We start from the raw sequence: 15,160 nt of genomic DNA on the forward strand, positions 1-15,160 counted from the left end.
CAATATATGCAACCATTGATGACAAACCGTTAAAAAGATATGATTTTTTCCTTTTCATTTAGCCTTCTGCTATGATCATTCTAACAGCTGCTCACTCCCATGTGAACAACTAATATGCTGGACTCCAGGTGTCAGAAACCATAATCTGAACATGCATGTGTATTTTTCATGTAAATATGTAAAAAAAAAATGAAATTTGCATAGTTTTAGATGCTGGGAAAGAAAATGCATACATTGTGAGCCAACACTTATAATCTCATTATGAGCGCTTATGTCTGATCTACAAATTTGCACATTAATTTTGCTATAGCTCTTCAATAACAACATCTAGAGACATTGCAATCCCTTCCCTCTCTCAGATCCACATCACTAAATACTGTTAGGCATTTCTGATTGCATGTGATTATAGAAAATTCTCTAGTAAGTTACAACTGCTTCCTAGATTTGCATATGTCCAAGTAAATTGCTACATATAAAATGCTATCACTGTTATACTTTGACATCATATGTATTTAATATGTTTTTTTATGCTACTGCGCAATAAATCTGATGATGTGCTAAATTGCTATACAATAATATGCTGTGAAATCCTTCAAAAGACAACATCTTTGAGAATACCACCCCTTATCCAGACCAGATTTTTATTTCCACTGTACATATGTATATTGACCATCTTTTTTTAACAAGAACATCCCCTAGAAGACCACTGTTTGTTCTTCATCATCAACCCTAAGGAAGCACTGAGTTTTTTCTATACATACTTTTATCACAATTGATCACTAGGATCAGTGAAACCCTCTTAGTATCTAGTGACTAGTGATTGTGATACCACAACTGAAAACATCTCAAAGCTCTACTGATCGGGGACTGTTATACTAAGGCCACGGTCCCACTATCAGTATCACTATCAGCTAAACCCAGGAGTGGGTGATAAATGCAGAATTGGTGACTTGTTTCTATTATACCTTTTCTCTGATTGTTCCTCACCTCTCCTGAGAAAAAATACTGACCGAATACTGATAATGGGGTCATGGCCTAATTAGAACAAATATCCCATATTGCGCACATTCGACTGATTTACCTTCCCATAATATATGATTCTGCCCTTTAACTTTTATGAATGGAAGAGATGTAGAACCATCTTTTTCTTTCTTTCTTACAATTACATTGAAATGAATAATGAAAGCAGTTATTTCCATGTGCTTTCCAGCTCAGGTTGATATATAATGGCTGTATTCCTTCTGAAGGGTTAAATGATCTTGAGCGTTGGGTACCTTTGTGTAGGATCCAATCCGGAGGAATTCAGACTGCGATTCTAGCTGCTTACTGGCTAGTTTGTCTCTCTGTATCTCTACCCACAGCCACACAGAGACACTCAGCTGTGTGCATCTAGACGCCAAGAAACACAATCACATTAATATAGCTACAATATAGGAAAATGAGCAACTCAGGGTTCAAAAACAAGGATGGACAGGAACCTTTAAAGTATATAAGGTAAGACGATTATCTGCTGCCGTCTGTTAGAACCCTTGTGCATGAATTTATAGAGAATCAGCTGCAAAGAGCTAATTCATAGGGTGTGGGTTTATACAAGCCAATGTGCATCTTTTCAGAAGGGTTTTTCAATCATTCAGCAAACAACAGTTGTGTGTATTGAACTGGGCTCTGTATGCAGATCCCACTGAAATGGTTAACCGTGTCCGAAAACAATATCTCCAATGTGTTATGTGTAATAATGTTTTTCTGCTTCTGGGAATGACAGCCTTAAGTGTCATCCTCACTTTGAGCTGTCGTAGTGAAATGAACAATAAGACAATAACTCTATAAGTGTCTTGGAGATGAATAATTGAGCTGTGCACTTGGAGAGCCCATACTGTTAGGTTTGGGAAATGATTGACGTGCTTTCTCTCTACTCAGCTGCGACTCCTCATAGGGGTTCCTAAATGAGAGACTGTGTTTTAAAGCTTTTGTCTAAACTGTATCCCTTTAAAAATGAGAGTCCTACATAATTGCAGCATCAAAAGCCAACAGAGAATGATATCCGTTATACCATTACATACATTAAGTACTTGCTTGATTTCTTCTTGCCCCTTATCAGCCATGGTACAAAATGTGCCAAAAATAACTAAGGCTTATGTGTCAAAACTCTTCTTGGGATATGGTTTGTGTTGATATAAAAGTCTCATTAGTTTGAGCATTGTGTGCAACATATTCTTTAAAATATCTCAATAATTGATAACCATTAATTCCATGAACTGTTTTAAACTGTCGTGTGTTATTTCTAGGCTGAATATATAGAATATCATTCTACTTTGTTATATATGCTGTAACAAGTGGCACCGTGTGCGCCCATACTCCTTTTGAAAAACAAATATGTGTTAGAGGCATCTTAAAAAGTGTTTGAGCTGTTTGATAAAACTACCAGATGCCACTTTCAGCAGCTTACAGTAACCTCTATTTTATTTATTTATTATGCTTTGCTTATATATAGCGTCATAATATTTCACAGCACTTTACATATATCATCATCACTGTCCCCATTGGGGCTCACAATATAAATTCCCTATAAGTATGTCTTTGGCATGTAGGAGGATACTCACCCAAACACAGGAAAAACATACAAACTGGGAGTTGTACCCAGGACCCCAGCGCTGCAACGCAACAGTGCTACCCACTACTTCTATTTAATAAACTTAGGGCATATTAATGGGAACCTGTCATGTGAAAAAAACACTATTAACCTGCAGATATGGAGTTAATCTGCAGGTTAATAGCATTCTGAACCTGCCTGGCACCCGCACTTAGAGCCTCGATGCCGGGAGGAAATGAACTTTATTCCTTCTGGCAGCATTTGGCTTCGTTACTGGGGTCGCCCCTGTGTGTATAGTGAGCAGTGGCTGTAAATGTGCCCCTGGCACTGACTGACAAGAAGCTCATTATTAGGGCCGGCTGTCAGTCAGTGTTGGGGCACGGCTACAGCCACAGCTCACTATACGCAGAACAATGACATAAACCATGCCGGCGTGACCCCTTTGACTGGAAGCTGAATGCTGCTGGGAGGAATAAAGTTGATTTCCTCCCGGCAGCGGGGCTCTCACTGCGGGCGCCGGGCAGCTCCAGAACGCTATTAACATGCAGATTAACCCCACATCTGCAGGTTAATAGCATTTTTTCACAGGACAGGTTCCCTTTAATACTTCTGTCACTTATAACACTTATAGAAAATAAATTATCTAGCTGCTCTACACATCAGCCTATTCCCTAAAAGTATTTTTAACAAATAGCTACTTTTCTAGTTGTAAGATATTCAAATGGAGTAACAATCAACGGTTACTAATTTGAGATCTAGATATACAGTAGCTCTATAGGTTATAAACTAAGAATTGTAAAGTATCACATTTTTCCAACTATATAGACAACATAGAAGGAAAATGATTTATATTCTTGGTGTCCATGACGAGGGAATAATACATTGACCTAATCACTGGTTACGATTTCAATGGTAAACAATATAGAATATTTACGCTGTCTTTAATTATTTATTATTCATATTACCATATGAAGAGGAAGAGAATGCTTAATACTACACAGTAAAATATGGCTTTTGTAATTCTTTATGTAGCAGGGGATCACAAATAAGAAATTTATTCAAGAGTCAAAATTCTTAAGGAGGACCTTTCACCAAATTTTTCATGTTGAACTGGACATTCAATTTATTAGTAGCAACAGGACTAGTGTTGAGCGATACCTTCCGATATCAGGAAATATCGTATCGGATTGGATCGGGCCGATACCCAAAAAGTATCGGATATCGCCGATTCCGATACCGGAAACCAATGCAAGTCAATGGGACACAAATATCGGAATGAAAATAAACCCTTTCTTTCCTTGTAGGTTAATTCTACATGAAGTAAAACAACTAAGAATAATGTAGAATGACATGAAAAGCCGGCAATTCATCAGCGGCATTCACCGGTACCCGACAATTTACAACAGAAAGAATAGAGCTTCACACATAGATTAGGTAGATAGAAACATGTCAGTCACATATATAAGAAGTACAGTGACAGTGCTGCTTACTGTACTTGTCATTTAGTGTAAAGGATTTATTTTAAAAAATATTAGTGTTTTCGTGCACCGTCTCTTTAAAAAAGCCGGCCGGCAATTCAGCAGCGGTACCCGACAATTTATAACAGACAGAATAGAGCTTCACACATAGATTAGATAGATAGAAACATGTCAGTCACATATATATGAAGTACAGTGACAGTGTTGCTTACTGTACTTGTCATTTAGTGTAAAGGATTTATTTAAAAAATTATAGTGTTTTCATGCACCGTCTCTTTAAAAAAGCCGGCCGGCAATTCAGCATCTGTACCCGACAATTTAGAATAGAAAGAATAGAGAATCACACATAGATTAGATAGATAGAAACATGTCAGTCACATATATATGAAGTACAGTGACAGTGTTGATTACTGTACTTGTCATTTACTGTTAAAATAAAGGATTTATTTAAAAAAAAAATTGGCGTGGGGTTCCCCTTAATTTTAGGCTCTAGCGGAGGTTAAGCAGACAGCTGGGGCAGATGTTTGAAGCCTGGGAAGGGGGTAATATCCACGGAGCTTCCCAGGCTACTAATATCAGCCCCCAGCTGAATACCTAGCTTTTATTAGCTATTAAAATGGGGGACCCCCCCAAAAAAATAACGTGGGGTCCCCCCTAATTTAATAGCTAGCAAAGGCTAGGCAGACAGCTGGGGGCTGATTTTAATAGCCCAGGAAGGGTGCCATGAATATTGGCCCCCTCCCAGGCTAGAAACACCAGCCGTCAGCCGCCCCAGAAATGGCGCATCCATAGGATGCGCCAATTCTGGCACTTAGCCTCGCTCTTCCCACTGCCCTGTAGCGGTGGCAGTGGGGTAATAGGGCTGGGGTTGATGTCAGCTTATAATGCCAGCTGACATCAAGCCCAGGTTAGTAATGGAGAGGCGTCTATAAGACACCCCCATTACTAACCCCATAGTCAAAGTTAAAAGAAAACACAAACACCCAGAAAAAAGTCCTTTAATTGAAATAAAGACACAATCCTTTATTGTTCTAAATTAAACCATACTTACCGTCACGCCCATTCCAGCTGAAGCCAACGATCTCCTGCAATAAAAGAAAAATAATAAAGCAACCTCATCCTTACCTTTCCATGGTTCCCACGACAGCTTCAGCTCTGCTACATCGAGATGACAGGCTGGACCGCAGCAGAACGCTGCCATCCAGCCTGTCATCCCGCAGACACTGAGAAGCGCAGGCATGCTTGCGCTCCTCAGTGTCTCTCTGTGACGTCATCCAGATGAGCCGAGTTCATGTCCAATGAACTCAGCTCACCTCATGCACGTCACTGACAGCGTGGGAAAATTCTCACGCTGAAGCGCTGAGTGCAGGAGAATTTTCCCACGCTGTCAGTGACGTGCATGAGGTAAGCTCATGTCCAATGAACTCAGCTCACCTCATGCACGTCACTGACAGCGTGGGAAAATTCTCACGCTGAAGTGCTGAGTGCAGGAGAATTTTCCCACGCTGTCAGTGACGTACATGAGGTGAGCTCATGTCCAATGAACTCGGCGCACCTCATGCACTTCACTGACAGCGTGGGAAAATTCTCACGCTGAAGTGCTGAGTGCAGGAGAATTTTCCCACGCTGTCAGTGACGTGCATGAGGTGAGCTGAGTTCATTGGACATGACCTCGGCTCATCTTTATGCCGTCACAGCCAGACACTGAGGAGTGGAAGCATGCCTGCGCTTCTCAGTGTCTGCGGGATGACAGGCTGAATGGCAGCGTTCTGCTGCGGTCCAGCCTGTCATCTCGATGTAGCAGAGCTGGAGCTGTCGTGGGAACCATGGAAAGGTAAGGATGAGGTTGCTTTATTATTTTACTTTTATTGCAGGAGATCGTTGGCTTCAGCTGGAATGGGCGTGATGGTAAGTATGGTTTAATTTAGAACAATAAAGAATTGTGTGTTTATTTCAATTAAAGGACTTTATTCTGGGTGTTGTGTTTTTTTAAATACTTTACTAGAAATTCATGGTGGTCATGTCTAATATTGGCGTGACCCCATGAATTTGGGGCTTAGGGCCAGCTGATAATGCCAAGCTGGCCTTAACCCCTTTATTACCCAGTGAGCCACCGCACCAGGGCCCTGGATGAGTTGGGTACAGCGCCAGAAGATGGCGCTTCTATGAACGCGCCATTTTCTGGGGCGGCTGCGGACTGCAATTTGCAGCGGGGGTGGCCCAGAAAGCTTGGGTCTCCCTGCGCTGCGGATTCCAGCCCCCAGCTGCCTAGTTGTACCTGGCTGGGCACAAAAATAGGGCGAAGCCCCACGCATTTTTTTTTTTAATTATTTCATGAAATTCATGAAATAATTAAGAAAAAAAGGGCTTCCCTATATTGTTGTGTCCAACCAGGTACAAATAGGCAGCTGGTGGTTGGGGGCAGCCCGTTCCTGCCTGCTGTACCTGGCTGGACACAAATATAGTGCGAAGCCCCACGTCAATTTTTTTAAAATCATTTCAGGAAATTCATGAAATAATTAAAAAAAATTGATGTGGGGCTTCGCCCTATATTTGTGTCCAGTCAGGTACAGCAGGCAGGAACGGGCTGCCCCCAACCACCAGCTGCCTATTTGTACCTAGCCGGACACAACAATATAGGGAAGCCCTTTTTTTCTTAATTATTCCATGAATTTCATGAATTTAAAAAAAAAATACGTGGAGCTTCGCCCTATTTTTGTGTCCAGCCAGGTACAACTAGGCAGCTGGGGGCTGGAATCTGCAGCGCAGGGAGGCCCAAGTTTTCTGGGCCACCCCCGCTGCAAATTGCAGTCCGCAGCCGCCCCGGAAAATGGCGCGTTCATAGAAGCGCCATCTTCTGGCGCTGTACCCAACTCATCCAGGGCCCTGGTGCGGTGGCTCACTGGGTAATAAAGGGGTTAAGGCCAGCTTGGCATTATCAGCTGGCCCTAAGCCCGAAATTCATGGGGTCACGCCAATATTAGACATGACCACCATGAATTTCTAGTAAAGTATTTAAAAAAAACACAAACACCCAGAAAAAAGTCCTTTAATTGAAATAAACACACAATTCTTTATTGTTCTAAATTAAACCATACCTACCATCACGCCCATTCCAGCTGAAGCCAACGATCTCCTGAAATAAAAGAAAAATAATAAACCAACATCATCCTTACCTTTCCATGGTTCCCACGACAGCTTCAGCTCTGCTACATCGAGATGACAGGCTGGACCGCAGCAGAACGCTGCCATCCAGCCTATCATCCCGCAGACACTGAGAAGCGCAGGCATGCTTGCGCTCCTCAGTGTCTGGCTGTGACGGCATCCAGATGAGCCGAGGTCATGTCCAATGAACTCAGCTCACCTCATGCACGTCACTGACAGCGTGGGAAAATTCTCCTGCGCATGCGGTGAGCGTGAGAGACTCGGCTTATCGGGATGCCGTCACAGCCTGACACTGAGGAGCGCAAGCATGCCTGCGCTTCTCAGTGTCTGCGGGATGACAGGCTGGATGGCAACTTTCTGCTGCGATCCAGGCTGTCATCTCGATGAAGCAGAGCTGAAGCTGTCGTGGGAGCCATGGAAAGGTAAGGATGATGTTGCTTTATTATTTTACTTTTATTGCAGGAGATCGTTGGCTTCAGCTGGAATGGGCGTGACGGTAAGTATGGTTTAATTTAGAACAATAAAGAATTGTGTCTTTATTTCAATTAAAGGACTTTTTTCTGGGTGTTTGTGTTTTTTTTAAATACTTTACTAGAAATTCATGGCGGTCATGTCTAATATTGGCGTGACCCCATGAATTTCGGGCTTAGGGCCAGCTGATAATGCCAAGCTGGCCTTAACCCCTTTATTACCCAGTGAGCCACCGCACCAGGGCCCTGGATGAGTTGGGTACAGCGCCAGAAGATGGCGCTTCTATGAACGCGCCATTTTCCGGGGCGGCTGCGGACTGCAATTTGCAGCGGGTGGGGCCCAGAAAGCTTGGGCCTCCCTGCGCTGCGGATTCCAGCCCCCAGCTGCCTTGTTGTACCTGGCTGGACACAAAAATAGGGCGAAGCCCCACGCATTTTTTTTTTTTAATTATTTCATGAAATTCATGGAATAATTAAGAAAAAAAGGGCTTCCCTATATTGTTGTGTCCGGCTAGGTACAAATAGGCAGCTGGTGGTTGGGGGCAGCCCGTTCCTGCCTGCTGTACCTGGCTGGACACAAATATAGAGCGAAGCCCCACGTCAATTTTTTTTTAATTATTTCATGAATTTCCTGAAATAATTAAAAAAAATTGACGTGGGGCTTTGCACTATATTTGTGTCCAGCCAGGTACAGCAGGCAGGAACGGGCTGCCCCCAACCACCAGCTGCCTATTTGTACCTAGCCGGACACAACAATATAGGGAAGCCCTTTTTTTCTTAATTATTCCATGAATTTCATGAAATAATGAAAAAAAAAAAAAACGTGGAGCTTCTCCCTATTTTTGTGTCCAGCCAGGTACAACTAGGCAGCTGGGGGCTGGAATCCGCAGCGCAGGGAGGCCCAAGCTTTCTGCCCCCCTCCCCCCCCCCCCCGCTGAAAATTGCAGTCCGCAGCCGCCCCGGAAAATGGCGCGTTCATAGAAGCTGGATGCTGTACCTGGCTGGCATACAAAAATATGGCGAAGCCCACGTCAAAAGTTTTGGGAAAAATTAATTAAAAAATAAATAATAATTTAGGGACTGCATCTTTATTAACTCCTCAAATGTCATTTAGTGTTAAAATAAAGGATTTATTTAAAAAAAAAATGGCGTGGGATCCCCCATAATTTTAGTCTCTAGCGGAGGTTAAGCAGACGGCTGGGGCAGATGTTTGAAGCCTGGGAAGGGGGTAAAACCCACGGAGCTTCCCAGGCTACTAATATCAGCCCCCAGCTGAATACCTAGCCTTTACTAGCTATTAAAATGGGGGACCCCCCCCAAAAAAATGACGTGGGGTCCCCCCTATTTTAATAGCTAGCAAAGGCTAGGCAGACAGCTGGGGGCTGATATTAATAGCCCAGGAAGGGTGCCATGAATAATGGCCCCCTCCCAGGCTAGAAACACCAGCCGTCAGCCGCCCCAGAAATGGCGCATCCGTAGGATGCGCCAATTCTGGCACTTAGCCTCGCTCTTCCACGCTGCCCTGGTGCGGTGGCAGGGGGTAATAGTGGTGGGGTTCATGTCAGCGCCAGCTGCCATGAAGCCCAGGTTAGTAATGATGGGCGTCTATAAGACACCCCCATTACTAACCTACAAAGTGTTAAAAAGAAAAAACACACTACACCCAGAAAAAAATAATTTATTTGAAATAAAACACACCATTTTATTTAATTCTTAGTTCACTAAAAATAATAGTTACCTGTCCACGTTCCTGTGCTGATCTCCCATGCACAGCTGTCACATCTGGAGATGGTGACAGCTGTGCATGGCTGCTGTAAGCTCACACTGCCGGGAACACGTCCGCTCCCGGCAGCGGGAGCCACTGACTGAGGTCACCGGAGTGCATTCAGGCAGCGCAGCTCCGGAGACCTCCTTTACGGCAGTGCTGTACCGTGGGAATTTCTCACGATACAGCAGGGCCGTAAAGCAGCTAACCGGAGCAGCGCTGCCTGAACTCCGGTGAACCCGCTTATGCAATGACGGGGCTGCTTTACGGCCCCGTCATTCTAGCGGCGGCAGCGGTTCAGAGCGGTCACATTCTATGTGGCTGCTCTGAACTGGAGATCTTCGTGGGACACTCGTGGACTACTCCGGAGGGGTAAGGATAAGGTTGTGGTTTATTATTTTATATTTTATTACAGGAGATCGATGGCTTCGGGGAATTAGGTGTCTAGGTGAGTATAGGTGTAGTTTTTTATTTTTTACTTTATTTTAGGTGGCGATCGGCGGGGACAGGTAATGTATGAACTAATTTATTGTAGGTAACCACTGGCCACCAATGACATGTATTTAACATTTATTGGGGCACAGTAGGGCAATTTAAATAGCAGGATCAGACTGATGGGAACTACTGCTCCCATCGAGCTGATCCTGCTGGCACGAGTGGACGGGGGACAGACATAGGCCGATGGGAGTAGTAGTGTCACATCGGCCTATGTCTGCCTGCACGCACAGACACCCGCACAGACACCCGCACAAACATCGCACAGACACCCCGCACACAGACACCCCGCACACAGACACCCCGCACACACACTAATCATGACCGGTCTGATGGTCTGTGAGGTGTGGCTGACCTGTGCGGTCGTGGGAAAGTTCATGTGAGTTCATGCAGTCAAGCATGAACTCACATGAACCCTCTGAGGGCACCGCGGCTACTTCAAATGAACAGCTGATCGGCATCACCTGATACCTCAGCTGTTCATTTGAAATAACCGGCGGGAAAGCGCAGCACAGAACGGGAAAGCCGGCGGTGAAGTCTTTTCACTGCCGGCTTCCCCGCCCGGGTCCTTCACTCCCCGCTCCTTGGAGCTGCGCTCCCCGCCCGGTCCTAACTTACGATCGGGATGGGAGGTGGCGAGGGGAGCGGAGGATCGGGGTGGGAGGCTGTGGGGAAGCAGTATGGGGCTGTGTGATTGTTTAAAAGCCGGCGGCTTTTTACCGCGCGCCGGCTTTTAAACAATCAGGAGAATTCTCCCCCGCTGGGATGGCATTCTGATGACAGGCTGGATCGCGCTGCCATCCAGCTTGTCATCCTTCACAGACACTGCAGAGCGCAGGCATTATGGGAACTTCCGATTCCGGTATTCGATATTGTAAAAGTATCGGAATTAAGTATCGGAATTCCGATACTGCGAATATCGGCCGATACCCGATATTACAGTATCGGAATGCTCAACACTAAACAGGACAGAAAAAAAAACATTTTGTTTCTTAATTTTGCCTTGTTGTTGTGGCAATATTGGCACCTAATAAGTTTTCATTTATTCCAAGTGGGTGCTACCAGAGAGTTTTTACTGGGGTTGTGTATTTCTTTCCCATATGAAGTTGACCAATCATCAGCAGGCAGCAACACTCAGGAGAGAGAAGAACATGCCCCCACCATAGCTCAGAACAGGCTACTACTCCGTGAGACATAGAATGACAGACAGCCTGATCTCACTGCAGAGTGATTACAAGTTGCTGTGAGCACAGCAGATCTGAGTGTCATTACTGATACCCAGGGCCGCCATCAGGGCATTACTGCCCTTACTGGCGTATGGGGCCCGGTGAGCAGAGAGGGCTCGGTCGGAGCCCCGTTCTTCTACTCACCGGGCCCCGGCGGCAGCATTCTGGTGGTTCAGTGAACGTGCGTCCTCAGATGCAGGTTCACTTTAAATCTATTGCAGTGTGGGAAGCTTCCCGCTCAGCAAAAGTTAATAGCCGCCGGCCAATCACAGTGATTGGCCGGCGGCTGACGTCAGTGCGCATGTCGCTGGCGTATGACATCAGTGTCATGTACGAGCGATCGTGCTTCCGGTGATGGCAGAGCACGAGCAGGACACCTCGGGAGCACCACAAGGTAAGAAGAGATTTTTTTTTTAAAGACGCACCAGGACAGGATGGGGAACATTGGGGGCAGAAAATATGGGGGCAGCCGCAGAAAACATGAGGGCAGGATGAAAACATGGGGGACATTGGGGGCAGAAAACACGAGGGCAGGATGAGAACATGGGAGACATTTGAGGCAGAAAACATGGGGGACATTGAAGCAGAAAACATGGGGGCAGGATGAAGACATGGGGGACATTGGGGGCAGGATGAAAACATGAGGGACATTGGGGGCAGGATGAAAACATGGGGGACATTGGAGGCAGGATGAAAACATGGGGGACATTGGAGGCAGAAAACATTGGGGCAGGATGAAGACATGTGGGACATTGGAGGCAGAAAACATGGGGGCAGGATGGAAACATGGTGGACATTGGAGGCAGAAAACATGGGGGCAGGATGAAGACATTGGGGACATTGGGAGCAGGATGAAAACATGAGGGACATTGGAGGAAGAAAACATGGGGGCAGGATGAAGACATGGGGGACATTGGAGACAGAAAACATGGGGGTAGGATGGAAACATGGGGGACATTGGGGGCAGGATGGAAACATGGGGGCAGAATGGGAAACATGGGGGCAGGATGGAGACATGGGGGCAGAATGGAGACATGGGGCGGAATGGAAACATGGGGGCAGAATGGAAACATGGGGGCAGAATGTATGACATGGGGGCAGAATGTGAGACATGGGGCAGAATGGAAACATGGGGGCAGAAGAGAAACATAGGGCAGAATGGGAAACATGGGGGGCAGAATGGAGACATGGGGGCAGAATGGAGACATGGGGCAGGATGGAGAGACATGGGGGGAGGATGGAGACATGGGGGCAGGATGTGGGACATTATTACTGTAGGGGCTAATTATGGAGACATGGGGGCAGGATGGAAACATGAGGGCAGGATGGAAACATGGAGGCAAAATGTGAGACATGGGGGCAGAATGTAAGACATGGGGGCAGAATAGAGACATGGGGGCAGAATGGAAACATGGGGGCAGAATTGAAACGTGGAGAAGAATGGAAACACAGGGAAGAATAGGAAACGGGGGGTAGAATGGAAAAATGGGCAGAATGGAGACATGGGGACAGGATGGAAACATGGGGACAGGATGGAAACATGGGGGACATTGGAGGCAGAAAACATGAGGGCAGAATGAAGACATGGGGGACATTGGAGGCAGAAAACATTGGAGCAGGATGAAAACATGGGGGGCATTGGGGGCAGGGTGGAAACATGGGGGCAAAATAGGGGTCATTGGAGGCAGAATGGAAACATGGGGGCAGAATGGAAACGTGGGGCAGAATGGAAACACGGAGGATGAATGGGAAACATGGGGAGCAGAATGAAAACATGGGGAGCAGAATGGAAACATGGAGGCAGGATGGAAACATGGGGGACATTGGAGGCAGAAAACATGGGGGCAGGATGAAGACATGGGGGACATTGGAGGCAGAAAACATGGGAGCTTGATGAAAACATGGGGGCCATTGGGGCAGGATGGAAACATGGGGGCAGAATTGGGGACATTGGAGGCAGAATGTGACACATTGGGGGCAGATTGGAAACATGGGGGCAGAATTGAAACGGGAAGGAAGGAGAGACATGGGGCAGAATGGGAAACATGGGGGCAGAATGGAGGCATGGGGGCAGAATGTAAGACATGGGGGCAGAATGTAAGACATGCGGGCAGAATAGAAACATAGGGCAGAATGCGAAATATGGGGGGCAGAATGAAGACATGGGGGCAGGATGGAGACATGGGGGCAGGATATGGGACATCATTACTGTAGGGGCTAATTATGGAGACATGGGGGCAGGATGGAGACACGGGGGCAGGATGGAAACATGGGGGCAGGATGGGCACTGTAGGGGATAATTAAAGGATATTATTACTGCTGTGATGTATTTTATTTTTGAGGATACTGTTTTCAGTGTGGGGGTCCTGTTACTGTGCAGGGCGGCACTATGTCACTTTTTTTCTTCATGTGGTGTAATGTAGAAGTTGGGAAAATTGGGGAATTTGTTCTGTAAGCTGCTCTAGATAACTGTGTTATTTTATGCAGAGATGAGTTCTGGCTGGAAAAAGTGATGGCGGTCTGCGCTGGATGAAGAGGAAAAGCGAAGATGAAAGACTTCAACTAAAGACGTCACTGGTGAGTCAGTGTGTTATCTGTACACTGACACTGTACACTGTATAGTTATCCTGTATATAATGGTACTTATGGTAATATTATTATTCTGTTTTTTATTAATGATCAGTATTGTAGTATTTGGTCACTATGTGGTGGTAATATGTGATCTGGTCATGGTGTGGTGGTATTTGTCCCTTGTATGTGGTATTATTCAGTCACTATGTGGTGGTAATATGTGGTCTGGTCATGATGTAGCGGAATTTGTCCCTTGTATATGGTATTATTCGGTCACCATGTGGTGGTAATATGTGGTCCGGTCATTGTGTGGCGGTATTTGTCCCTTGTATGTGGTATTATTCGGTCACTATGTGGTGGTAATATGTGGTCTGGTCATGATGTAATGGTATTTGTCCCTTGTATATGGTATTATTCGGTCACTATGTGGTGGTAATATGTGGTCCGGTCATTGTGTGGCGGTATTTGTCCCTTGTATGTGGTATTATTTGGTCACTATGTGGTGGTAATATGTGGTCTAGTCATGGTGTAGCGGTATTTGTCCCTTGTATGTGCGCTTGATGAAGAGGAAAAGCGAAGATGAAAGACTTCAACTAGAGACGTCACTGGTGTGTCAGTGTGTTATCTGTACACTGACACTGTACACTGTATACTATGTAAGAGTGAAAAATTTAAAGGAGTCTGAATACTTTCCGTACCCACTGTATATACATACACACATACAGTACAGACCAAAAGTTTGGACACACCTTCTCATTTAAAGATTTTTCTGCATTTTCTTGACTATGAAAATTGTACATTCACACTGAAGGCATCAAAACTATGAATTGCGTTTAGTTGAACCATCATTTATTTTTCAACAGGACAATGACCCCAAACACACCTCCAGGCTGTGAAAGGGCTATTTGACCAAGAAGGAGAGTGATAGGGTGCTACGCCAGATGACCTGGCCTCCACAGTCACCAGACCTGAACCCAATCGAGATGGTTTGGGGTGAGCTGGACCGCAGAGTGTAGGCAAAAGGGCCAACAAGTGCTAAGCATCTCTGGGAACTCCTTCAAGATTGTTGGAAGACCATTTCTGGTGACTACCTCTTGAAGCTCATCAAGAGAATGCCAAGAGTGTGCAAAGCAGTCATCAAAGCAAAAGGTGGCTACTTTGAAGAACCTCGAATATAAGACATATTTTCAGTTGTTTCACAGTTTTTTGTTAAGTATATAATTCCACATGTGTTAATTCATAGTTTTGATGCCTTCAGTGTGAATGTACAATTTTCATAGTCATGAAAATACATAAAAATCTTTAAATGAGAAGGTGTGTCCAAACTTTTGGTCTGTACTGTACGAGTATACAAAAGGAAAACAAAAGCAGCACCTGCAATGGATTTGGGTGTCGTGCCC

At 45.3% G+C, this 15,160-nt stretch overlaps 1 protein-coding gene across 2 annotated transcripts in view; it reads left to right on the top strand.

The window, feature by feature from the left end:
• Positions 1–1,306: 1,306 nt before the first annotated feature.
• The window catches only part of YJEFN3 (YjeF N-terminal domain containing 3), a 457,583-nt gene continuing 443,729 nt past the window's right edge, over positions 1,307–15,160 (top strand). Inside the window, exon 1 of one of the 2 annotated variants that reach the window (XM_073661060.1) lies at positions 1,307–1,494. In XM_073661060.1, coding sequence (XP_073517161.1) covers positions 1,439–1,494 — 56 coding nt within the window. In that variant the 5' untranslated portion in view covers positions 1,307–1,438. The remainder of the gene's footprint in view (positions 1,495–15,160) is intronic. The other variant, XM_073661059.1, reaches the window with a different exon arrangement.

This window comes from Phyllobates terribilis, unplaced genomic scaffold, assembly GCF_046119375.1.
Source record: "Phyllobates terribilis strain yellow unplaced genomic scaffold, ASM4611937v1 Scaffold_1__5_contigs__length_1240528914, whole genome shotgun sequence".
NCBI classification, from domain to species: Eukaryota; Metazoa; Chordata; class Amphibia; order Anura; family Dendrobatidae; genus Phyllobates; species Phyllobates terribilis.